The sequence below is a fragment of the Dasypus novemcinctus genome, chromosome X (genome assembly GCF_030445035.2).
Source record: "Dasypus novemcinctus isolate mDasNov1 chromosome X, mDasNov1.1.hap2, whole genome shotgun sequence".
NCBI lineage: Eukaryota > Metazoa > Chordata > Mammalia > Cingulata > Dasypodidae > Dasypus > Dasypus novemcinctus.
In genome coordinates, this window is record NC_080704.1 from 19,155,138 (window position 1) to 19,182,419 (window position 27,282).

The window sequence follows — 27,282 nt, forward strand, 5'->3', positions numbered from 1 at the left end:
TGGTTTTGGATGCTCCTGCAGGCAAAGCAAAAGTAAGGCTGAATGGATGGGCCCCACCTCTGCTGCAGGAAGGGCCGGCATTAAATTCCTTTTTGCAGGTGACGAACTTGAAGGTCAGAAAACACCATCACCCAGTAGTTGGTGTAGTTAGAACCCTCATTATAGATTTCTGATTCAAATGCTAGGCTCCTTCTGATTGTACTTGGGACAAATATCCTTTTCTGGCAAGCGTCAACCACTTTCACTTTCTCACTGATTTAATAAATCTTAGAAAGGCATTGGTCCTAAAATGTCTCCTGACTTAATGCTGAACACATATCCGCGGGTTCTAAAAACTGGTTGGACTTGTTAAGCTAAAGTCTTGGACCTGAATAGAGAGTAAATAGAGGTCAGGCTGGAAAACTGGATGGCAGGGAAATCAGAATTGGAACCAGCCCCCACCTCCTCACACAGATCACTGGAGCTATCCTACTTCTCAAAATAGTGGGGGGAGCGGTCCTTTGCCAACAGATTGCTGGAGTGTATGTTTGGGCAATAAGTTGCTGAACTTCCTGCTCTGAAGCGTTAGTTGTTCACTTTGCCAGTTTTTGTTTGTTTTACATTTTATTATGGAAAAGTTAAACGTATAGAAATGTAAGCATAATAGTATAACTGCCCAGCTTCAACAATTATCGACCCCTACTCAGGCTTGTTTCACTATATCCCCACCCATGTTCCCCCATTCTGTATTAATTTCAAGCAAATCCCAGGCACTGTACCATTCCATTGATAAATATTTGTGCGACTTGCTAAAAGATATGAACGTTCTGAAAACACACACAATACCATTGCCACACTTTTTTAAAAAATTAACGATTCCTTAATTTCGCCAACTATCCAGCGTCCAGATTTTCAATTCTCACAAACAGCAGGATTTTTTTTTCAATGTGTGTGCTTTGAATTAGGATCCAAATAAAGTCCACACATTGCCATGGTTTATGTTTAATCCATAGGTTCCTCCTCCATCTCTCTAGCTGTAGTCCTCACAATTTAATTGAAGAAACAAGGTCCATATGTCCTGGGGTTTCTCGGTTTGGAGTTTGCTGTCTGCACCCTGTGATGTCGTTTAACATGTTCCTCCTTGCCCCGTATTCCCTGGGAATAGAACCTAGAGGCCTTGGGCCAGTTTCGTTTTTGTTTTTGGGGGTGTTTTTTTTAATATACTTTTTAAAAATTATTTTTATAAGATACTTAGATTACATAAATGTTACATTAAAAATATAGGAGACTCTCACATGCCCCGCTCCCTACCCCTCCCATACCCTCTCACACAAACAAATCCCCCACCAGTGTGGCACATTTGTCACAATTAATGAATACATCCTGGAGCACGGCCACCAACCGTGGACCATGGTCTGCACTGTAGTTTACACTCTCTCCTGCACAAACTTGCAAGCCATGACAAGATACCGAATGGCCTGTACCCACCATTGCAATGTCACCTAGGACAACACCCAAGTCCCAAATGCCCTCATATTACACCCGTCCTTCCCTCTCCCTCCCCTCAGAACCTCGAGTAACCACTGCCTCCACATCTGTGACAAAAGTTCTTCCACTGCTAGAATCAAGTCTAGTCCATTGTTCATTCCCCAATCCTGAGGGTTCTGGGATGGTGATGCCTTTGGGCCAGTTTTGATTTGGGCTCATTCATTTCCGCAGGGAGCTGGCCCAGTCAGACCTGAAAAGGGGAGGCTAAGGCGCCAGCCAAGCCGCTTATAAGCCCTCATAAAATGGGAGACTGGGTAGGGCTGTGGCAAAGAAGACGCCGTCCACACGCGTAAATCAGGGATCAGTCTCCTGCAATGCCGATAAGAAGGAAAGGAACGCAGCGCAGTGGCACGCGGGGAAAGCTCTTTGTCTATTTCCCACAGGAACAATAAAGCTATTGACACCGTCCTTCCCGGCAGGCCGGAAGTGACGCAAGAGCAGCCGGCGGCGAAGGTACCATAGAGGCGCGGAGACGGGTAGACAGGCTGCTCCCACGTCGCTCCGGCTTCCGGTCATCTCCCTGGGAGACGGGCGGGGTAGAGTGCAGAGCAGGCGGCTACCGCTGGGGTCTCCAGGGACCCGGTCCGCGGCGGCGGCCCGTTGGGCGGGATGTTCCGGGGTCTGAGCAGTTGGTTGGGCTTGGAGCAGCTGGCGGCGGGCGACGGGAAGTCCGTGGGAGATGGGCCGTCCGAGGGAGACGCTCTACCCAGGCAGCGCTCCGAGGCGGTGGCGGAGTCTGGGGAACAGGATCCGCAGCAAGCGGAAGACCAGGAGGTCCTTCTCCACCAGGCCAAAGGCCTCGGCAGTGAGTCTCTCCCGGCCCCGGGAGCCGAGGGTGTGGAGGAGTGCCCGCATCCCTCCCGGGTGAAGCCACAGGCCGGGGGCGGGGGTAGGAAATGGGGAGGAGAGTTGAGCAAGGTGTGTCAGACTATTGGACCAGACGGGAGGGGTTGGGGAGGGTCTCGAAGGCTGGAGCTTCTTTTCTCGATGGCCGGTGCCAGTAGTCGACGGCCTGTGCCAGTAGTTCTTGGTGAGGTATCAGTCTTTGCCCAGTTTGTAAACCCTGGGAGCAGCGTCTCAGGAAAGCGGTGTGGACCGACGTCTGCAGGCTTGAAAAGCCTCGCAACCACCCCGGACTGGAACGTGGGCGAGCTTGAGTTGATTGCAAAGTGCACTTAGGACAAAACTTACTGTCCGAAGTTACTGAATGCTCCAGGCAGAACATACTGTCCGAAGTTACTGAATGCTCCAGTCTTGCATTCTTTTTTAAATACCATGGGACCTTTTTCCTCTAGATGAGTTTGGTTAGAGCTGAGAGGCTGTGTTAGGTAGCTGAGATAGATAAAAGTGGGGATTTCATAGAAAATAGAGCCCTTTTCACTTATTGTCAGAGGTGTATCAAAAGTGGCTTCTTAAAATTTAGTGAAGACTTTATTGTCAACTTGAAACTTCAGATTTTTACTTCGTAACAAGAATCTTTGAATATATTTTTAATGTTTTTATATGGGTGTCTACTTTGGAACTAATTCACTTGTGTCTTTCTAAAAAGCTGCCTTCTCATCAGACTCGTCTGATCTTTCAGGGCGGCTAAGGTTTTATACACACATGTTGTTTGAGGACTTAAAGTTATAAAATACACGAGAGCGCTTTCGTTTGTGAAATGTATGTAATTTTAGAAAGACATAAAGATTTTAGTTTATACACAGATTTTCAGAGAGACAAGAAAGATAATCATGTTTTTTTTTTATTTCTACATATTGATTGTAAGAGGTGTGTTATCTTTGGAAAGGTTCATCTCTTTTGAAAACTGAAATTAAACACCTATGAGCCTGACTCACTGAGTAGATTAGTTTCTTTGGTCTTTAAAAAAAAAAACTATTTTCATTATTGCACTCCACCTTGGTCTATATCCTTCCAGATATTTCTTTATGCACACAAAAATTTCCTAACAAAATTGGTTTATATTATGCATACTTTTTATTTTAATTAGAGCTGTTGTAGTTTTATAGAAAAACCATGCAGAAAGTACAGAATTCCCATATACCCCCCTCACACACAACTTTACCTATTATTACCACACTTCACATTAGTGTGGTAGCTTTGTTACAATTGATGAAAGATTATTATTGTACTTATACTACTAACTATAATCCATAGCTTACATTAGGGTTTACGGTGTTGTACGATTCCATGGCTTTTTTTTTTTTTTCTTTTTGAGGTGCTGGGGCCAGGGATTGAACCCTGGACATAGTATGTGGGAAGCCAGTGCTCTCCTACTGAGCCACATCAGCTCCCCTTCTGTGGCTTCTTCAGAGCTTTATCCAGTAACATATATACAACCTAGAACTTCCCCTCTTAACCACATTCAGGTAGACAATTTGTACATACCTTTATGATTTTTAAATTTTTTATGAGATAACATATATATTCCATTCAATTGACCATTTTAACCATTTTTACAATTAATTAAAAATTCACAATGTTGTGCTGCCATCACCACTATCCATTCCTAAAATGTGCTCATAACACAGAACAGAGACTGTACCCATTAAACAGTAACTGCCCATTCCCCACCCTACCCTCACCCCGGTAACCAGTCTGTATTCTAATTTCTGGGTCCATGAGGTTACATATTCTAATTATTTCATATAAGTGAGGTCATACAATAGTTGTCCTTCTGTTTCTGGCTTCACTTAACATATCTTCGAGGTTCATCCATGTCATAGCATGTATCAGAACCTCATCCCATTTTTACAGCTGAAAAATATTCCATTGTATATTTTGTTTACCCTTTCATTCTTCATTGTGTTTGTAGAAGTTGAGAGAGGTTCGATTATTTGCATATAGAAAGGCCAGGACTCAGGAATAATTTTGGGAAGGAAAAAGGATTTATTTATGGCTGGCCGGACCCAGAGCTACTCATTCAAAATCCGAGCCCCAACCAAGATTTTTGAGTTCTTTTTATACAGAGGAAAGGTCAAATGATTCTTTGTTTTAGTGCTCAATAAGCTTAAATTAACATATATCTTCCACATCCTAGGTAAGCTTTTAGCATGGACTTCATACCTTCTAGATAAGCTTTAGCACATTGGTTTACATTTTCCTCCTGAATACCTGAAGATGATAGAGTTTGCATTGCTAAACTGTTTTTCCAGGACCGGAGTTGTTGTCATGGTTACCAAGGGCAGGGCTGCAGTTCTCACTGTCCCAAACGCACAGCTCAGGACACATACAGCTCAGGCTATCTACGAAGAGATGAACAGCGCCCCCACCCATAGCCTACATCATTTGGACACTTGGACTGCTTCTATCTTTGGGCAATTGTGAAAAATGCTGCTATGAACATGTGTGTAAATACCTGTTCAAGTCATTGCTCTCAGTCTTCTGGGCATATACCTGGAAGTGGGATTGCTGGGTCATGTAATTCTAGACTTAACTTTCTTAGGAACTGCTGAAGTGTTTTCCAAAGCAGATGCACCATTTTACATTCCTACTGGCTATGTAGAGGATTCCAATTTCTCTACATCCTGGCCAACAATTATTTTATTGTCCTTTTAAAAAATAACAATAATAATAATAGCACCCTGTTGAGTGTAAAGGGCTATCTCACTGGTTTTTATTTGCATTTCCATAATGGTTAATGATGTTGAGCATCTTTTCATGTGCCACTGGTATTAGTTTCTTTCGTCTTTTAAGATCTGCATAGAATCCCCCGGGAGCCCCCATTTGTTCTGCGAACATTTGCTGAGTGCCTGCCTGCCAGATGGGCTCCTGGTCTGTGGTGACCTATTCATAAATGGCCAGCTCCCTGTGGTGGATACCTAGGCATACGTTCCACTCCCTCACCCAAAACCAAACCTGAACCTTGGCACTCCCTCCTGGTACACTTACGATTCCCCATGAGGGCCTGCTTCAGAGAGAGGAAACAATATATAGGGCCGCTCACTTCAGGGCTCCTCCCTACCTCCCTGAAGGCCCCACTGCCCTATGGTAACTTCTTCAGCAGGAACTGGTTTATTTTGTTTGTTTTTTATTTTGGTTAAAGTCGGCCAAATTAGAAATTTATCTGCACTCTTTCTAAAAATTCCCCACACTCTGGGAGTATTAAATATCTGAATCATTTGCACGGTTTAAATCAGTGGGAAGGTGACCAAAGATGAGCTTTGGCTATTTCAAAAATGTTCCTAAGACTAGTCCGTGCCCAGGAATGGAGGAAGGGCCATCTCCTCTTCCTTCACAGCTTTGAAGAGATAGGATTGCAGTGGAACTGTGTTAATTAGGCTGTCCTCCTTTTTTTTTCTGTGGGGAAAGTACATTTCAAGTTCTAGATGCCTAACTTGCAAACTTAAGCGGATCCCCAAAGTTAGTGTGTTTGTTGGAAAGTATTGTTTGTTGCAAAGCGTATGTTTGCTTTGATGTAGAAGGTACACTATCCACTTGAGTTCGGATGACAAACCCGAACATTTGCCACAAGGAGTGCAATGAGAATGGTGAAGACTTGGATCCCATAGCTTATGAACAATACTTAAAAGAACTGGGAATTTGAACTTGAAGACAAAACTTAGGAACATTGCCCAGCATTCTGGTAGAAAGGAAATTGTTTTTATATTAACTCGAGAGGTAGAAATGACAAGGGAGGGGGAAAAGAATGTTCTAATTAGAAATGGATAACAGTAATAACTGACTCCCTTCAAAGTATATGCTCCCCATCCCTGGAGTCGAGCTACCTGAATAGGAGGCTGAATTAGGTAAGCTCTAAGGTCCCTTCCAACATTTAAGATGCTAAAAACTTTATGAAATATAGTACCTCGCTACAAGAATATTAATTTTCTAAGGTTTTGTCTCTGTGTGCTTAGTATTTTCCTATTCTAGCAGCAGGACCTGTGTTCTAGCTTTCTTTCCACTTGCTCTGATAAAGTTATGCTTTCTCTAGCCTTTGAGAGCCCTCACACCTTCCTTTACCTTTATCATTCCACTCCTTTTGCTCAACTGACATAAGCCATTATGGGATTGGGGCAGGAGTTTGGGATTTTGATGCAGTTATCCTGTGTTTGGGTTCCTATATGACTATATCATTTGCAAATTACAGAAAATTTGGCTGCAAATTAGAAAAAATCCAATGAAGAGGCTTAACTAGAGGATATTTATTATTTATGTGTTGGGAGTCCCCAAGCCCACCCCCAGGTTTGACAATTTGCTAGTAAGGCTCATAGGACACAGCATGTGGTCTTACTTACAGCTATGATTTATTACAGGAAAAGGATAGAGAGCAAAATCAGCAAAGGGAAAAGGCGCATGGGGCAAAGTCCGGAGGAAACAAGGCTCAAGCTTCCAAGAGTCCTTTCCCAGTGGAGTCTCCCAGGATGCACTTAATTTCTCCAGCAGTGAGTGGTGACAACATGTGAAATGTCTATCAGGGAAGCTCATTAAATACTTAGTACCCAAGGATTTTATTGAGGGCCAGTCACATAGGTACCCCCTACCTACAAAGTACCAAAACATTATTACAAAGTCAATAAAAAATAAAAAAATTAAAAAAAAAAAAAAAAAGTACCAAAACACTAGACTCCCAGAAGGAAAGCAGGTGTTCAGCCTAAATCATATTGTTTATACAAACAAGACACAAGTGAGCTATTCTTATCAGCTAGGGAATGGTGGTCTCCCGCATTCTAAGGTCTCAGACAATAGCTGATTGCCCACCTTGCAAACAGTCCTTTCCAAGGATGGCATTCTCAGGCCTGATGTGTTAACTCACTTGTAAACTGCAGAGTTTATAAAAAGTCTACAGCGGGGAGGCCCCAGGGTTGGCTCCATGGTTCAATATTATCATCAGGGAACCAGGCTCTTTGAATGTTTCCTCTCCACCATTCACAGGGAGGGCTTTCTGTCCCCAGGCCCACCAGACAGCACCTGAAGCAGACAGCGATGAATGGGACTCTCTCTTCCTGCATCTCCCTTTTCATTGAGAAAGCAAATCTTTCCCAGCTGCTGCCTTGCAGGTTTCCCTATAAGTCTTTGACCAGAGCTGTCAAATGGCTTTTCTTTTTTCTTTTTTTTTTAAGATTTTATTTATTTATTTAATTCCCCCCCCCTCCCCGGGGGGTCTGTTCTCTGTGTCTGTTTGCTGAGTCTTGTTTCTTTGTCCGCTACTGTTGTCCTCAGCAGCACGGGAAGTGTGGGCGGCGCCATTCCTGGGCAGGCTGCACTTTCTTTCCCGCTGGGCGGCTCTCCTTACGGGGCGCACACCTTGCGCGTGGGGCTACCCTATGCGGGGGGACACACCTACGTGGCAGGGCACTCCTTGCGCGCACCAGCACTGCGCATGGGCCAGCTCCACAAGGGTCAAGGAGGCCCGGGGTTTGAACCGCGGACCTCCCATGTGGTAGACGGACGCCCTAACCACTGGGCCAAGTCTGCTTCCCCAAATGGCTTTTCCAAGCTCCAAAAGACTCTAGGAAAGCAAGTATCTGACAAAGGATCCTGACAAAGAGATACTGTTACCTTGGTTGGGGTAGACCTATCATGACTCATTCTCTGGGGCTGGGCACACTGGCACCCAAACAAAATTCTTTGCGCAAGGAGGAAAGAGATAGGGTCTTGGGTAGGCAGTCACCAGGGTCTGCCACTGTCACACTGGGCAAATGATCTTCTGTGAGCCTCACCTCCCTTTTCTGTAAACTGGATAGTTTATAGCTTCTCTTCTTCCCAGGAAGGCTGTGAGAACAAAATGACATCATGAAAATGAAGGTAAAATACCTGCTTTACATATTAGCTCTGTCCCCTCCTTGCAAGTTTGCTAAGTCATACTCATTCCCAGAATTTTTCATTTGAAGTCACGTTCTCTTGTAGTGGCTACTTCATTTCAGACTCTCTCTGGGTTTTTTTTGTTTGTTTTGTTTTTTGCCTAAGTTCTTAAAGCAGACGTTGTATTCTCCTGTTACTTCCTGTTAACTCATGAAATTTCTCCTCAGTCTCAATTTGTTCCTAACCACTTGATAAAAACTGACTTAACTTAGTATCAGACAAACTCTTTATAAAATTAATAGAGCACATCTCATCTTTTCTCAAATTTCTGACCAGAAAACCTCTTGTTCTCTTCCACTTCTCACTCTTACCTCAAAACCCAGGCCACCCTCCAGTTACTCATTGGAGACCTTGGAGACGGTTCTCCCTCCCTTCTCTCTGTGCCTCCTCTGTTTATTGAATAAGCTTCCTCCTCTTGTCATGGCTCGTTTATTTATTTTTTCTTTGGAAGCAAACGTTCCTTGAGGGCTAGATTTGGGCTTTCTTTAACATTCACTGTGTTCAGTGTATTCCACCCACAGAGTACTTAAAATCTGTTCATTGAGATTATTATACTCAAATACCAGTTTTTCAATGGCATTCCTCCCTCAGAATTAAAAAAAGACTATTCTAATTCAAAATACATTATTGAGAAAAATCTTAATAAAAGGAATACTTTTTTGGGAGGGGTAGAACTTTAGATTTGCTGTCTGCAAAGAATATTTTTAGAAAGTCTTGTCATTGTCTACCAATTTTTTCATATCACTCTGGGTAAGTAGACTAGTCATAACTAAAGGGAAAATAAGTGACCTCCTTAAAGCTCAGCCTTATTTTGTCACTGCCCTTTAATCCATTCAACAAGTTCTTATCAATCACCCTCTGGGGTTACAGTGGTGTATCTGGCAATCTCAGTCCCTGCCGGGATGGGGCTTAGGGTGGGCCTTCAGTCTAGCTGAGAAAACAGACATTGACCAAGTAATTGATAGAGTGTCATGAATATTGTCCCATCAGGCAAGACAAGGCCCTGAGGGAACACACTGCAGAGCTACCTACTTTTACTTTAGTCTAAGTCTGGGAACATTTCCCTGAGGAAGAGATATTCCAGAGGAGACCCAAAGAATGTGTAAGAGTCAGCCAGATAAAGAGAAGGCAGATGAAAGGGTTTCAACCAAGGGAATAACCTGTTTGAAGCCTCCTTGGAGATATGAAAAGACTTCATGAATGTAGAATAAGAGCAGGGGAGAATGGGACCAGCGGAACAAAATGGGATATTGGTATGACCGACAGGTGCCAACAGACTCAGTTGGAGAAAGTAGACTTCGTTTAATGGTCAAGGATATGGAAAGTTGGGGAAATGGTCATTCCGATGAGGAGAGAATACTGCACTATCCCAGATACCAGTACAGATTGCCTGACTCCCTGAAAGTGATACCACTGACAGTGAGGATTTAATCAGGAGTGCTCGGCTCCCTTTGCCATTCTTATGGGGGTTTCCTACCTGCCTGACTACTGAAAGAGTCTACGTGCCTGCCTCTCAACGGGCGCAAGTAACAGATGCAAAACTTCTTTGACATGGACCAGATATTTCCTTCGAGAGAAGCCCCGCAGGTCAGGTGCCCAGAAACATCCCCAAAGCTGGCCCAACTTGAGAACCTCCCTTAGGTCTCTTCCTGCAGGCCAGATTCTGTAAAGTGTGTGCACTTGGAAATGAGATTTGCCCACCAATAGTCCATTATATTATAGTGCAGTTGAGCATTGAGACATTGTCATTTCAGGTCTTTGGGGATGTTAATTTTGTGTTTTTGTTTTGTTTTGTAAAGATGAAGTTTGTTCCAATTTTAATCTTGCTCTACATATTAGCTCATTCTTTTTAGTTAAGAGATTTATATGGGTATTTCTTTTCGGGCTTGCCAAGATTTCTATTTATTAAAATTTTCCCCAGATTTATCATGGGATAGGTTAATCTGGGAAAGGAGGGACATTTTTTTTTTCTTTAAACAAGAGGGAAGGAGGAGAAAATAAAGATAGGACACTTGGGGGACTAAAAAGGAAGGAGAATGTAAAGGAGTCTTGATCTTATTTGAAAAGTGGGAAGGGAGATGATTTACTGAGATAAGTTAGAACTAGAGACTTGAGCAGGGCAAGAAAAGTTTGAAACAGCAGCTGGGGTAGGGGAGTAGTATGCTGTCTTTGAAAGAGATGAGTTAAAGGCCCAGTATGGACAGCTAGTCTAACAAGAAAGTGTAATACTGTCAGTGATTTTCATTCTTCCTCTCAAGGCCTAATTAATAAGGAACTTGTTCTATAATAATAAATCCTTAACAAGAGCTCTAAAAGGGAAAAATCACAACTACGATAACTATTGTGCCTGAATAGAAATAGATTCCTTTTCATTCTTTACAGACTATCTATTTAACTTTGCATCTGCTGCTACAAAAAAGATAACTGAATCAGTTGCTGAAACAGCACAAACGATAAAGAAATCAGTAGAAGAAGGTAAAATAGATGGCATCATTGATAAGGTATATTTAAATATCTTTTGGGAGTAGAAATTTATGAAACTCAATAGTAATAATATAATTGTTCCTTCTTCCTATGAATTTATTAACTCAAGTAGAACTTCATTTTATTCTGATAAAAATATTAATTGATAAGATTTTGGATTTTTTTCTCCTTTTGTATAAGACATGGCTATGATATAAATTACCTGATTTAAATAATTTTGATTTTTATTTTAATCTGAATTAAACTTTTGAGTTATATTCAACTTTTCAAATTGTGGATTTAATTGGAAAATATAACTGTTTCAGGACATATTCACGCTTCTGTATTAGGGTAAGTTTTGAAAGTCCTAGCCCATTAGGGAAAAGAAAAAAACTTTTTTAAGACTCTCAAAAGTGAGTTTGTTTCATTTTTGTTGTGAGGTCTGGGCCTCTGGAAGATTATTTATGTTATAATCATCTGAGCTAAGGAGGCCATCAGTTAAACCTTAAATATATTTTTAGCTGGATATTTTTGTTGTGTGCATGTCTTATTAGAATGAGTTTGGACCATTTTTTTTTCTTATTTATAGAATAATAGAAAAAATCAAGTCATTAGTTCATTTTATTTTGCATTTGAAAAGACAGTCCTTCATAATGGGGGAGTTGTGTGCGTAAATTCAAAAACACTGGAGATCTTTTCTTGTTGGGAAAATGGGGAAGTGGTACTTTTTTAGCCTTCTTATTCAAAGCAAATGAGTAAAATGTTTCAAATAAACTTTTAAACTCTTTAGTTCTTATCTAATAGTTAACTTTTCAAAGTAATTTGGTTCTTTATGTATTCTTTTAACAGACAATTATAGGAGATTTTCAGAAGGAACAGGAAAAATTTGTTCAGGAGCAACATACAAAAAAGTCAGGTATGGTATAGTTTTGTTTTACATTACTTATTTAATCTGCCAAGTTTTATCGAGCATCTGTTATATGCCAGACACTATGCTGAGGCTCTCAGAGTACAAAAATGGGGGCAAAAATGCCCCCATCTCTTGGGTAGCTCAGAAGCTAGTCAGGAAGACAAACCTTTGAGGTTCGAAGGGAGTAAATTGTCCCCGGCAGCTTGGATATTGGGTGAAGTCAGCCAGTGACAGCCCTTTTGGGGAGCTGGCTCTGAAAGAGAGTAAGGTGTGTTACATATACCTATAGTAATTGTTGGCTTCCTTCTTGTTTTCTTCAGGAGAAAAAGCAGGACAGCTTTCCAGGGGGAGTGGCTGGCACCTGCAGTGACAGGCATGAAAATTCATGGGGTTTTCAGGGAACTTATTCAACAAATTTATTTGCTGAAAATTACTTCTGTAAATGTTTGCAGTTAGAAGGTCTCAAAATGCCTAATTTTACAGTTAGGTGGTACCCAAATGCAAATGAGCCTTATGACTTTGATTTTGGCAAAAGTAGAATAAAATAATTCAGTTTGAGCTGTGCCACAAATTCACAAAGCACTGCCTGAATTACTTACCAGGCATCTTACCTAGATAAACCCAGTAGAGGGAAGCAGCTCTTTTGGATGAATAAACCATAGTTTAGCGTGATCTCATGATTAACTGGAAGCAGTAAAATTGATCCTGGCTTGGGTACCTGGTGTAGAAGCTGGTGCCTCTGAGATAGAAACTATGGGGGAGAGGGTGAAAGGTTAGGAGGTGAGTTCAGTCTTTTTTTGTTTTGTTTCGTTTTTTAACATTTATTTTCCCCCCTCCCCCATTGTTTGTGCTTGCTGTCTGCTCTCTGTGTCTGTTTATTGTGTGCTCATCTTCTTTTTAGGAGGCACCGAGAGCCAAACCTGGGACCTCCCATGTGGGAGGAAGTCACCCAATCGTTTCAGCCACCTTCACTCCCTGCTTGTTATGTTTCTCATTGTGTTTCCTTATTGTGTCTCTTTGTTGCATCACCTCTCTATGTCATCTTGTTGCATCAGTTTGCTGCACCAGATTGCTGTCTTGCTCATCTTCTTTAGGAGACACTGGGAACTGAACCCAGGACCTCCCGTGTGATAGGCAGGCACCCAACTGCTTGAGCCACATCTGCTTCCCCAAGTTCAGTTTTGAAGTACCAGTTAGATATCCAGGTGAAAGGAGCATGTGCAGGAAAAGGAAAGCAGGTTACAGTATGTCAGGGGACTACACTGTGCTTGAGATATCCATGGCTCATCTAGATCTGTGCATTTAGTTCCTCAGGCACATGAACCACATTTCAACTTCTCAGTAGCCACATGTAGCTGGTGGCTTCCATATTAGACAGTACAGATGTAAAACATTCCATCATCACAAAAAGTTCTTTTGGTCATTGCTGCTCTAAATTAAATGTACATCCTCTCATCCAGCAGTTTGTTCCTGTCTGAAGCATGGAGATACTACAGGGAATGTTCATATTTGAAAGTCAATGGTAAGATGTGGAGCTCCTTGCTCCTTCTTTCAAAGCATGACTACAGTGTCACCATTGTAACCTGTCTTTCTCTTTTCCTTTTTGCCATTACAACCTTACAGAAGCAGCAGTGCCCCCATGGGTTGACAGTCATGATGAAGAAACAATTCAGCAGCAAATCTTGGCCTTATCAGCTGTAAGTTTCTGACTGTGATACTGGATATAGAGTATACTTTTTTCCTATCATGTGGCATCTATGTTAATATGACTTTTTATCCATAGCAGAAATTTTTTCTCGTACACAGATTTTTAATATTTTGAGATGTTAGGAATAAACACATCAACTTTCACCTTTTTTTCACTGACTTTTAATTTGCTTATCCTTAGGTTCTTTTTCCTTAATGTAAAATTATAGCCTATCATGCAAAATAATTCTTGCAGTCTTAAAAATATTCTATTATTAAGGTAATCTTTTGAGAGATGCTCTAATATAAAGTTTTTAAGCAGCATTCTGATTCTTCCGTATGAGATGGTTATATTCAAGATTTTCTCTTTAACTGCTGTATATATCTATTTGAAACTTTGAAATTGACGGGAGTAAAATTCTACTTACTGTCCCACAGAATCTTACCTTAGAACTTCAAAGGAAATGTAGCAATAGCAGTCAACAATTGAGTAGCCCTTGACAGTTCGAGAAAGCCCTTTCTCCCATATTATCTCTTTTGATCCTTCCAGCAGGTCTGGAGAGATAGGTAGGGATGTTTATCCCCATTTTACAGGTAAGGGAAGGGCACCCTCAAATTACACTTGACTGGTATTTGTTTCTTATCTGTGTTCTCCACTTAACTGTGACCTCTTAGAGGGCAAAGGCTGGCTTTTATCTCTTTATCCTCAGCACCCAGCATGGCAGGCTCAGTGAATAGCTCTTGTTTACTCTCAGTGTTGTCAAGCTTTTATTTTTAACCTTTTTTTAAAAATCAGATAAAATCATAAATGGAACCTCAATACATAAAACCAACACAGAACTGGACTTTCCGTCCTTTCTGTTGCCATTCCCCTGGTCTTTTAAAGATTTTTCTTTCCATTGAGGAAAATCTTTAAAGGATTAATCATCTGTTACTACTTCCGTGTGAATCCTGTGGGTGTTTTCTTTACTGATTATAGCCAAACTGGACACTGAAGATCCATATCTGCTTATCCCAAGAAGATAAGTGAGATAAGTGGAATTGTGAGAGTCAGTGTCATTTGAGGGCAAGCCTCAAGTACTCACCAGTCAAGTCCCCACAGCTCCTCTGTCCCCCAGACGGGTTCCTCTCCTCATCAACTCCAGCACAGAAGACTCCAGCTACCCCAGTTACCCACCGTTTCTTTAGCACAAACCAAGGAGTCACCACTGAGTCAACCCCACACACACACTCGTTAGTATGATCTGTCTGTTCTGTTTTCAGAATATGGTTCTGGTCTACTTCTCTGCTGCCACCACCAGGTCCTGGTCCCCTCATCACCTACCTGAGGCATCCACTGCTTTCCCTTTCTTGCCCCTTTCCAGTATAGTCAGTCTCCTCTCAGCAGCCAGAAGGATCCATTTATGGCATAAATCACTTTGTATCACTTTGCTACAGAGAACATTGTAGGGTGTCTCATTGCTATCAGACTAAAACCTGAGCTTGCTCCCCTGGCTTCTGAGGCCCTTGACCTTTGGCTAGGCCTCTTCCCGTGGGCCTGGCTCCCTTGGCTCCCAGCACTGCAGCCACTATTTCTTCTGTTACACATCTAGGCCAAGCTTTGTCTGACTTTGGGACCTTGGTGCTTGCTGTCCCCTCTTCCTGGAACCTCCCCCCATCTTTCCTCAAGATGTCACCTCAACTGTGACCTCCTCGTAGAGGCCTTCCCTTACCGCCCTTTTAGCCCTCCACTCTTACCCGGTCTCATAGCCATAGCAGCCTAAACCTCGTTCTCACCTCTGCCTCTCCCTGCCCTCCACTCAGATACAAGTTCCAGAAAGGCAGGGACCTGATCTGTCCTGGTCACCGCTCAGCTGATAGCACATTGCAGGGAGCCCAGCAACGACTGCATGAGCATCTGCTGGACGGATGACGCAGTGAGCGCTGCATGCGGACACACCCAGAGGGAGTGCCCTAGCTTTCTGCCTGACCCCTAGGCTTTGAACCCTCTTCAGTGCCTCCTTTACAATGGCTGCTGGATTTGTTAAGAGACCAGCTACATTGCTATAATAGAGAAATAAAAAAATATAGTAGCTTAGATAAGCCATGAGTTTATCTCTCTTCCCCTTCTTTCTCTCGCATCTAACAGAACAGAGGTCGACGATCCAAAGCAAATAGGGAGGCTTTGCTCCAGGAAGACATCCAGGGACCCAGGTTCCCTCTGTCTTCTTCCATTACTGTCCCCTAGGATGTTGTCCTCTATCTGGTTGACGACAACTCCCCAATATCATGATTATGTTTCAGCAGGTAGGAAGAGGGAAAGAGGTGGGCATGTCAACTATTTTAAGGACAAATCCTAGAAACTACATCTATCACCGAGGCTCACATTCCTTTGGCACCTTAAACGTATGACCAGTCCTAGATTCAAGGGAGCCTGGGAAATACAGTCTCTGGCTGGGTGCCACATGCCCCAGCTAGAACTCAAAAGTTGTTTTCTTGAAAGGAAGGAAGGAAGAATACTGGGGTTCTGGGAGACAATTGGCATCTCTGCCATCATCACCTTAAATTCTCTGACTTAGCCAGACACTAATTTGGGAGACCTCAGAGAGTATATCAGAGTAAACTTTAACCTACCTGAATTGGGGGCACCATTCAGGGCCACATAATATGTTAAAAGAAGTTGATAGCACCGTTGCCATTAGATACTTGTGAAAATCCAATTCAGCAGATACTTCTTTAATTACTGCACAGGGCCAAGCCTTGTACTGGAACTTGAGATAAATTAGACACCAGAGCTACCCTCAAAGAGCCTATTGGCTTTAGAGAACTGCACGTGCAATATTATTCCCTGTAATAAGTAACTGTAATACAGGATGCCAAGGAAGGGCAGAGGAGAGGGGTGTTTCATTTATCTGGAGACAATAACGGTGGTCCCAAAGAAGCTTCCTAGAAACAATGACTCTGGGCTGATGGTACAGGGATGTTGGGGGGATGGGCAAGGTTTGACATTCCAAGTCTAGAGTATTACAAGCTTTTTTTTTTCTTTTTAAGATTTATTTTATTTAATCTATTTCTCTCCCCTCCCCCCCCCCCCATTGCCTGCTCTCTTGTGTCCATTCGCTGTGTGTTCTTCTGTGTTCGCTTGCATTCTCAGCGGCACCGGGTATCTATTCTCTTTTTTGTCGCATCATCTTGGTGCGTCAGCTCTCCATGTGTGCAGCGCCACTCCTGGGCAGGCTGTGCTTTTTGCACGGGGAGGCTCTTCTTAGGGGGTGCACTCCTTGCGCATGGGGCTCTCCTACGCAGGGGCCACCCCTGCGTGGCATAGCACTCCTTGCGTGCGGCAGCACTACACGTGGGCCAGCTCACCACACAGGTCAGGAGGCCCTGGGTTTGAACCCTGGACCTCCTATATGGTAGGTGGACACGTTATCAGTTGAGCCACATCCACTTCCCAAGCTTTCTGATGTGAGTGGGCTGGAGGATGCAGATGGGAAGTTAATAATGATCCAGACATGAGAATCTTTTTACACCAGTGGAATAAGTTGAGGTTTTATCTTGAAGGCATCCACTGTACCTTTTGATGGATCTTAGATTCTGTGACCCTTACTTTCAGGTGATCTGAGCCTGAATTCAGCAGTATGAAGAAGAATTCACTTGAAACTATTATTTGTAGGGTACTTTCAAAGGAAGACTGACTGATGGCAGGGCAGGGGGAGTGGAGCCAGTTATTTTGCTCCCCTACTCTCCCCATAGGAGACTCTCCAGCACTGGGTCTTTTGTGTGAGACAGAGTCTGTGGGACCTGTGAGGATTGCCTGAGGAGGTTGGAAGCATGGCAGGATCTCAGTGGCTCACTGTCCCTGAGTGTTGCCATACCCTGCAGCAGTGTTCCTCCTGCAAAGTCAAATGACTGTCTGTGGTTAAAATGGACAGAGCCTGAGGGATGGGTAGACAGCTCACTGAATTTACAGCTGGGGTAGAGTGGGGACAGGCCGGCTTGGCAGGGGGCAGGTTTGGAATCTTGCTCTGCCACTTTGCTGTCTACCTGGCTTTGCACAAGTCCTGTTTTCTTTCCTAAGCCTGTTCCCTCATCCATAAAATAAGGATAGAGTTGCTCACTTCACACTATCGTTACCAACAAGCTGGGTGCGGCAGAGCACCCAGTCCTGATGCTGGTGCTCAACCCGTGTCTGACGAGGGAATAAGTGGGCGTTGCCCAGACTAGACACTCTCTGAGGAGAAGAACTCCCTCTCCCAGTCACCGTGGTGTTCCCAGGCACTTGGCCCAGGGACTCATCTCTCGGAGCTCAGTAGAGCTATGTCAGTAGCAGCACCTGCAGGGCACAGGCTGGCCTGCGGGTTCTGTCCTAGAGGGCTACTATGGCAAGCATGGCCTGTACGCATCTAAGAAATGAGTTGGATCGCGTATCTCCAGTTTGCCGATTCTTCACCTTCACGTTAAAATGTTTCCAAGAGTGTTCATACCACTTTCCACATACCTAAAGGTGCCCATTGAAACAAGCAGTTTGTATGATTTCCACAATTGAATTTCCTGGCCTACTAAGAAGCTCTTTCCAGTTAAGATTGTTAGAAAATACCATACCAAAGGATCAGTTGTTCTCACATCTCAAAAAAAAAAAAAAAAGATTAATGGTAGCTAGCTCAGGGGACTTTGTGACTGAAGTCTTTAGGAAGACTTAAATCTTTGTCACATGAGTGATCAATTATGTTTTTCCTTTTCATCAAAGGACAAGAGGAATTTCCTCCGTGACCCCCCAGCTGGTGTGCAGTTTAATTTTGACTTTGACCAGATGTACCCTGTTGCCCTGGTCATGCTCCAAGAAGATGAGCTGCTGAGCAGGATGCGATTCGCCCTTGTTCCTAAACTGTAAGCAGTGTGGTCTCAAGCTAGAGCACCGCACTCATTCCATGTATATTTACATTTTCTAATGGCCTTGCTTATACCCGTAGTATCATGGAAGACTCGCCAAGATGGGGCCAGAATCGTCTTGGACTATCTAATCATAAAAACAGACTCTGCTGCCCTTAAGCAACTCCTCCCTGACAACCACTTTTGCTTAAACGTGGCTAGCTTCCTCTCCCAGCTTTGCCATCACAAATGGGATAAATATGTGTTATAATGTCTTCATCTAAGGCAGGTCCTATCCTGATTCACAAGCTTGAGTCTCAGTATTTTAGAACATAAAATTAGCAACCGCTCCAGCAAAAAACAAAACCAAAATTGTACATGCTCTGTAGGTCACCAAACCCATTCCTTGGGTGTCCCTGATTTGGCAGGGAGGGTACCTTTTTGTGCACATGTGTATGTTTCATGATTTCATTTAGTCTTGTCTTCCTCCTTTGAGACTGTATTTTTTTTTAAAGATTTATTTATTTATTTAATATCCCCCCCCCCCCCACCCCGGTTGTCTGTTCTCTGTGTCTATTTGCTGTGTCTTGTTTCTTTGTCCGCTTCTGTTGTCGTCAGCGGCAGGGGAAGTGTGGGCAGCGCCATTCCTGGGCAGGCTGCACTTTCTTTCGCGCTGGGGGCTCTCCTTATGGGGCGCACTCCTTGTGCGTGGGGCTCCCCTACGCGGGGACACCCCTGCGTGGCAGGGCACTCCTTGCGCGCATCAGCACTGCGCATGGGCCAGCTCCACACGGGTCAAGGAGGCCCGGGGTTTGAACCGCGGACCTCCCATGTGGTAGACGGACACCCTAACCACTGGGCCAAGTCCGTTTCCCTGAAATTGTATTTAATTGCTCTTAAGGCTAGCACAGTCATCAGTGGTTTTTGAATTATTATTTTGAAACAATCACAACTCACAGAAAAGTTGGAAGTACAGTATAACAACTTTTTCCTGACTCCTGAGCGTTAAGTTGCTGACCTGATGCCCTATCACCCTTAAATGCTTTAGTGTAGATTTCCTACAAACAAGGAATTCTCTTATATCACCACAATAATGCCACCCAAATCAGAAAGTTTTCGTTTACACATCATTACCATCTAATTCTCAGACCAGATTCATGTTTTACCTTATGCCCCAATTAGTCCATTTTAGCGAGAGGCTGCAGCTCAGATTCACATGGTGCATATAGTTGCCATGTCTCTTTAGTCTCCTTTGTCCTATCAGGTGGCACAAGCACATGCTTTCATTTTGTCCCATTGCTTTTCACTTTGATCCCTTGATTAAGGTAGTGTATGTCAGGCTCATAGACTGTTAAGTTACTCACCCCCTTTTCAAGTAATATGTTGTGGGGAAGTGCTTTGAAATTGGGTTAAATATGCCAGTGCTCATTGGGCTTTCAATGTAGTCATGTATTTATATCTGTATGGATTCATGGTCCTAGTTTATGCAATGAATTCTAATCCATTGCTCTTGTTATTTATTTTGATGCTCAAATTATCACTGGCCAGTGGGAGCCCATTCAAGCTGACATCAGTGTTCCCATCATTCATTGAACACTTACTTGCTTTTTGGCGCAAGATATTCCAGGCTCATCTTGTACTTGGCCTACCCTGACCCTGAAATCAGCCAGTGAACCCTGATTCCTTTTTGTGGAAAATGGTATTTAGAAACTAAGATCTGGGCACTAGATGTGCTCATGGCTATTAGGATGTCACTGCTCCTTGGCCCTCCTAGAGGACAGAGCTGGGGAATACTTGTGTGCTTGTGTATGCACGCATAGGCTCATTTGCATCTGCATTGAATGAAAACCATGTGTTCATGGTGATATCTCATGACAAGGATCATTCTGGTTTTTTCCCCTGATTTCCACTATTCTTAATATGTGGGCTTGGTAGATCAGTCCCTCATTGTGTGACCAGTCCCCTGTTTCTGCTACCACCCTCTCACCTGCTCAGACTCTGATTCCCTATTCCCGTCTACCCTCCCTTATACTTATGACTTGAGTGTCAGCATTCCATGCCAGGTGATTCTAATATGCAGCCAAGTTTGAGAACCACTGTAGCTTTCTAGGGTTGAACTACAGTTAGATTTTTTTTAGGAGGTACTGGGGATTGAACCTGGAACCTCATACATGGGGGATAGGTCCTCAACCACTGAGCTGCATCCACTCCCCACTTAGATCTTTTTTATCAACCATCTCCCACCTCATTGGTTTTTTTTTTTTAACTTTATTTTTAAAGAAGTTTTAGATTACAGAAAAGTTACATCAAAAATATAGGGGACAGGAGCAGATGTGGCTCCAGCGGTTGAGCATCTGCTTCCTACATGGGAGGTCCTAGGTTCGGTTCCCCGTGTCTCCTAAAAAGAAAAACAAAAACAACAAACAAAAAAACAAATATACAACTCAGGGGAGCCGTTGTGGCTCAGTGGTTGAGCACTGGCTGGCTTCCCACATCCAAGGTCCCAGGTTCAATCCCCAGTCCCAGTACCTAAAAAAATATATACACGGATTTCCATATGCCCCACCCCTCCACCTCTCATATTTTCCCCAATTAATAACATCTTACCTTAGTGTGGTACATTGAACAAATACTGAAATATTGCTACTAGCCATGGTCTATAGTTTACATTTTGCACCGTACAATTGTATAGGTTTTGACAAAATGTATAATGGCCTGTGTCCGTCATTATACAGTGTCATGCAGAACAATTCTAATGTCCCCAAAATGCTCCATGTTACACCTGTTCTTCCCTCCCCCTCCCTCTCCCCTCAGAGCCTCTGGTGGCCACTGTCTTTATATCCGTGTTACTAGTTTTTCTGTTACTACAATAATAATAAGTCTGCTTAGGTCCATGGTTGCATTCTCCCCTCATCTTTGTTCATTCCTCAATCTTGAGGATTTGGGGATGGTCCCACCTCGTTGTTAACTATTATTGATTGCTAATTATTAGAAAGGTGCAAAATATTTCCTTTTATAAGTAACACCCATAATCTTTTTTCCTCACTGCTCGAAGGCATTTAATCTGTAAACAGTAAATAATTGGGGGATTGGCAGGGTTGCTGTGTCAGCAATACTCTTGTTTTTTCCCCCTGCATAGGGCAGAGTGTTATTAAAATATCAAAAAGAAGACACTTTTTACCCCTTTGTTCAGCTTTCAGTGCAAAAGCAAAGAAATTCTTCTTTGCACCTCACTTGGATATGAAAATGCTTCTAAATGTCATTTATTCCATTTTCCTCTACAACAAATAACCCCTGCATGTATTAAGTACACGCATTCTCAAATGTATCATTGTCTGTGAAAGTGTAAAGGAAGAAGTGTTTTGGAGGAACTACTTTTACCGCGTCTCCCTGATTAAGCAGTCGGCACAGCTTACTGCCCTGGCTGCCCAGCAGCAGGCTGCAGGAAAGGAGGAGCAGAGCAACAGCAGAGAAGACAATTTGCCGCTGACAGGTACATTCAGAAAAGAACCCTTCAGTCTGTCCAAAGAGTTACTTTTAAAAAACAAAAAACAATTTATCTTAGAGACTCTGATGAGCTTGTCATCTTCCATGTACCAGAAATATCATTGTTGTGTGGAAAAATTATTTTCTTTCCAAAGGAAATTTCCTTCTCTTGCTGCTCTCTCTGGCCTGGCTCATCTGTGTCTTCCCCAGTCTTTACTTTGCTATCTCTCTTCTCACTTCTGGGTTGTTTTTTTATTTATTATTATTATTTCTTATTTCTCCCTTGATCACCAGTCATCTTCCCTCTTCTCTTGCTCTTCTCCACACTTGACTTTCTGATTCATTATACCTCCTTTCCTTTGTTTCTCAGTCTTCCAAGAAGACTGATGATATTTCTCAAATAAATAAAACTATTACAGCAGATTTAAGCTCTTTGCATTCCAAGTTATGGGGATCAAACTCTGAGTCAGACACTATTAAACATTTGACTCTTTCTTATTGTGACACTTGACCCCTTGTTGTTTGGAAAAGTGTTTTACAATATCAGCAACTGTTAATGTTTATAGTGATAATTAAAATAAGACATGTATTTTATGCTATATTTATTGATAACATATAACAAAAATTGCCATTTTAACCATTTTTTTCTGTACATTTCAGTGGCCTTAATTACATATGCCTTGTTTAATGCTTAATGAGCAACTGCTGTGTATAGGTACTAATTATGATAGGAGCTCACCTCACAAGAAGCAGGGTCATTTATTATTCATGGAATTGTAGATGACTAAGCAAAACCGTGTGTACTAAAGTACAGATTGTACAGGCTGTTCTAGGAAATTATCTGACACTGCTTTTAGGGACAGGGGATTGTAATGAAGTTCTGCACTTCAAATCTGGCATTTTGTATAGAGATGTCAACAGGAATCTCACCTGGCTATCATTCTTTAGAATTTCTTTTTTTTTAGGAAATTCATTGAAAAATGCCATTTGACCAAATACTGCCTGTGTAACAAAGTGGACCTAGGAGGCATATTCAGTAAAGACTGTACATCTAGTAAAGCTAATAAAATAACAAAGAAGAGCAGGAGGACAGATCCAGTGAAGTGGGTACTGTGATTGAGCATTAAATTTTACTTTGCATTTTCTTAGCATTCATGACCAAAGGGAAAGTGGATTAAAAAAACTTAATTCTCATTATCCTCAAAGAAACAGCCAACACTTCTTCGGGGACTTTTGCTAGCACCGGAGTCAAACATTATTTCCTGCTTGAAATCTTATATAAGGAACATTGAATATGATGATATATTAAACAATAGCCCCCAAAGTAAAGTGTTGATGGTTTCAAATGGCTCTTTCTTGTAATAACTTCAGAAAACCTGAAAGTACAAGCTAAAATTTCATTTCTGGAAATTATTTAGTATCATCATACTTGTGACTATTTTAGCTGTTGTTATAATATGTATTCAGAATTGAATCAAGCAATTATTGTCTCTCTTATTCTCACTTCTTAGAGGCAGTTCGGCCCAAAACGCCACCTGTCGTAATCAAATCTCAGCTTAAACCTCAAGAGGTAATACAGTTTTGCATTGTACCTAGTAATTGATGTCTGGAAATAAAGTAAATCTGTAACTAAGATACCATTTAAAGCTACCTACTTAAGCATACAGGTCTTATCTGTTGAAGAAAAGGCTTCTGGTACTTGAATAATCAAAGATCTATAGCTGAGACATGAGACAATTTACTGTCATAAATAATTCTAGATGTGCTCATTGGGGATTAGCTAGAATGGTTAAGTGATCCAAACTGTGAGTGAGAATAATAGACTTAGGTGGTAACTCATTTAGTTGCCATGCAACTGTGCAAGTTAGAAGTTGAAGAGCAAAGATCTAGCTTACAACTGGCAGAGGAAGGAGATGAAAATTGTGCTGCATTAAACTGTGAGGCAACTATAAGTAAGAACTCTACCATATAAGTGCCATTTAGAAATCCATTTCAAGAGCTCATTTGTTGAATTTCAGGATGAGGAAGAGGTTTCTACTAGCCCAGGTGTTTCTGAGTTTGTCAGTGATGCCTTTGAAGCCTGTAACTTAAATCAGGAGGACCTGAGGAAAGAAATGGAGCAACTAGTACTTGACAAAAAGCAAGAGGAGACAACCGTATTGGAAGGTAAAAAAAAAAAAAAAATATCCTCTTATTTGCCCACTAGAAGGTGGATTCTGGCAAACATCCTTCTGCCCTAAGCACCAAGACGATCAAAGCATTTTGAAGTCTGGTTGGAATTTAGACCCTGTCTGGTGAAACCCTCTCCACCGCTCACACCCCCATGGGAGGGAGGAGAAACTGAGGCCCAGGAAGGTCGAGTGATTCGTCCAAGGACCTCAGCCCCAAAGACAAGTAGAGGAATGGGACAAGAAAGCACGAGCACCTGCTACACGGAGATACTGTTCTCCAGCCTTCCATTTTAAAAGCTGGTGTTTGAGGGTGCAGGTGTAGCTCAGTAGCTGAGCGCCTACTTCTCATATACGAGGTCCCAGGTTTTATCCCTGGTACTTCCTAAAAAATAATAATAAAATTTTAAAAGTAAAGTAAAAATAATTAATAAGCTGGCATTTGCCCCATTTTATGCCTATATGTAAAAGATTCCTTTTCTGGCTGCTCTTTGTAGCAGGAGCATCACTTCTGGGAAAGGGAGCAGGCTGCCTTTTAAAAACAAAAAACCTAGGTAATTAGAACAACAAAAAAGAAACTGGAGTCGGGGATAGGGGGCTGCTTTCTTTGGCATACCATGACAAGTTACTGGCCTTCTACTGGTTGGAAAGCAGAGGACTGGGTTAATCATCAAATACAGTGTGTTTCGCAAAGCCTCCTAAGACTTACAGTGCATTCAGGCTATCGCCACAGTTGTGTAAAGAGCAGTGGCTCATTCTGTGATTCCATCACCTGAATGTCCCAAATGAGGAACTTGCCTGCCAGAGTTCATGCCTTGAAGGGATGGTGGAGGAGAGACCTGGGAAGGAAGACCAGGGTTGGAGCTGGTAGGGGAAAGGGCAGTGAAAACCTGGGCTTTTTAGGCCTTGGGCCATGGCTCATCCCCTTCCCACCCCCATCTGTTTTCCCGTGAAAGATGGCTGCTGCTTCCTGAGGAAGGAAGACAGGCCTGAGCCCCCTTGGTTGTAGGCAACAGCGGCAGCAGACTTAGCGCTGGTTCCCTGTTTTCTGGCGATGGAGCTAGTAGCCCAGGCCCCACAGGAGACTGGAAAGAGCCCTGATGCAGGATTCGTAAAGTACTGACGGTCTTTCTACTCCAGGTGCACTGCTTTGTCTCAAAATTCCTACTGTGCTTCTAATTTGGGACACTTAATTTTTTTTTTTAATGTTTGCATTGTTGTTGTTTTTTTGTCTCTATTTTTTTAATGTTACATTCAAAAAATATGAGGTCCCCATATTAATTTTTGCTTATATTCTATATGCCTTAGCTCCCCAGCTAAACTGTAAGTGCCTCAGGGCAGTTACAGCTCATCCTTTTTTTTTTTTTATTATAATCCCTTTGAACTACCTGAAGTAGAGCTTAGCACTCAGTAAACACCTAATGAATATGTGTAAAATTGCTGGTTTCCTGCACAGCACCCAGTATCTTTTTCCTTAAAGTCACTGCTACAGAAAAATTACAACATTTGGTTTTTGTTTTCTCTAGCAACTAAGTTTTTCAAAGATGAAAATGAAGTTTAGGTTTACTTTCTAAATAGCCCACATGTACATGTTTTCTCATTTTATAACACAACATAAACAGATGCCTTATCCTGTAGACAGTCACTTACGTAAAAGGATATTTTATGATAGTATGTATCCAAGCTGAAAGTCATAGCTCTATATCTCAATATGGAAGGCTGGTTTGAGAACTCCAAATGGAGGCCAGGCTTCAGCAAGATACGACGTGACTTCAGATCATGGTGTCACTGCCACACATAGGGAAACAGGACCTTTGTCAGTGTTGCGCATAAGCAGGGGCTATGGAGCCAGCAGACCTGATTCTACCCACACGCCTGTCGCTCTCAAGCTGTGTGATCTTAGACAAGTCACTTTACCTCTAAACTTTCGCCCTTCCCCATCTGTAACATGTGGAATCATGGTAGTCTGTTCTAAGGATGAAAAGAGTGATATGTAGAAAACAGCCAGGTGCCTGGCTCAATAAGTGCTTGATACATGTTAGCTGTTTTTGCTACCATCATTGTCATCATCATTACTTGTGGGAAAAATTAATTTGTAACCAAACATTTATCAATTAGCTCTGAGGCCTAGATAAAGCAAAATAACACCCCAACTTTATGACATATGATACCTTTGCTTCTACATTAACAGTTTTATCTTGATAATTATATTTCTCTTTGGTCACTGTTAAAATTTCTTAAGTTTTTCTGAAGAAAAACATAGTGATGAAGTCTGATACATTTAAAAATGATTATTGCCAGGATTTACATAGGTAATTAAAGTTGGCTGAATTGTTGAAACCAAAACCAGCAGTGTGAGTTCAGAAAGAATCTTTTCCTTCTCGCTTGTTTCTTTCAGAGGACCCTGCGGATTGGGAAAAAGAACTACAACAGGAACTTCAAGAGTATGAAGTAGTGACAGAATCAGAAAAACGAGATGAAAACTGGGATAAGGAAATAGAGAAGATGCTTGAAGAGGAAAATTAGCTGTTTCCCGAAATAAAAGAATAATCCTTAACATTCTGCAAATTGACAGTAAATTCTAGATGTTCAGACTCACCGAATCAGAAGGCACAGAAGAGTATAACTTTATTGAAACCCAAAATTGCTTCATTATGCTTTCTTCAAGCTGAAACTTGCCTCTTCTACTTAAAAAAAAAAGTATACAAAACTTATTATAATAATCAAAAAGGGATGTTTTATGTAATATTTCTTTAATATAAATCTAGTTAGACTTGTTCTTGTAGTCGGTATGGAGACACACAAATAAAATTTTAGAGTTCTGTTTTCTATGAGGTCAAAATATAACTTAATCTTCAGTTGTGATTTTCTAAACATTTGTATCCCTCACTGCATTTTCTTTAATACCTGTATGTTAAAGTACCTAAATGAATTGATGATTCTCAAAATGACCAGATTTCAAAGAAATTCTTCAAAGAAAGCACATTCAGGATTATTTTCTTGCTGGGTATTTTCTAAACTCATCAGGAATCAAAAGATAGATAACGTTTGTTGATTTTAATGGTATAAACATCACACAATTTGGCATTCAGAAATACTGTGCAAAAATATTTTTCTTTGGGGCTTCCCTTTCCTCCTCTTTTTTCTTTTTAAACTATACCACATTTAAAGTTGCTTTCCTGAATTTCACGTAATGGTTTTTGTAGAAAGTGGGACCATTCAACTTTTTGTATTAATGACCTCAGAAGCCCATTCTCACTTTCAGGTCTCTTGTTCTTGTTTAAATTGTCACCGTGTCTAAATGTTTTAGCTTTGTCTGTCTCAAACTGTCAGTCAAATTGTTTCCTTCTGAATACAGCTAATGGAACTTTATGGATTAATCCTACT

At 42.0% G+C, this 27,282-nt stretch overlaps 1 protein-coding gene across 1 annotated transcript; it reads left to right on the forward strand.

Annotated features, from left to right (window-relative positions):
- The first annotated feature begins 2,010 nt into the window (after positions 1–2,010).
- SYAP1 (synapse associated protein 1) lies at positions 2,011–26,846 on the forward strand. The gene is made up of 9 exons (XM_004475218.5): positions 2,011–2,332; positions 10,714–10,832; positions 11,644–11,710; positions 13,328–13,401; positions 18,120–18,259; positions 21,586–21,734; positions 23,239–23,297; positions 23,746–23,893; positions 26,294–26,846. Exons 1-9 carry the CDS (start codon positions 2,137–2,139, stop codon positions 26,419–26,421), a joined length of 1,080 nt encoding a protein of 359 aa, XP_004475275.1. The 5' UTR covers positions 2,011–2,136; the 3' UTR covers positions 26,422–26,846.
- Positions 26,847–27,282: the final 436 nt, after the last annotated feature.

Bases quoted from the DNA above. Each gene is read 5' to 3' on its own strand.
- SYAP1 (XM_004475218.5), top strand. From the start codon at position 2,137: ATGTTCCGGGGTCTGAGCAGTTGGTTGGGCTTGGAGCAGCTGGCGGCG. The intron at 11,711-13,327 runs GTATGGTATAGT...ACAACCTTACAG, and splicing joins GCAACATACAAAAAAGTCAG to AAGCAGCAGTGCCCCCATGG. The intron at 18,260-21,585 runs GTAAGCAGTGTG...TGTCTGTGAAAG, and splicing joins TTCGCCCTTGTTCCTAAACT to TGTAAAGGAAGAAGTGTTTT.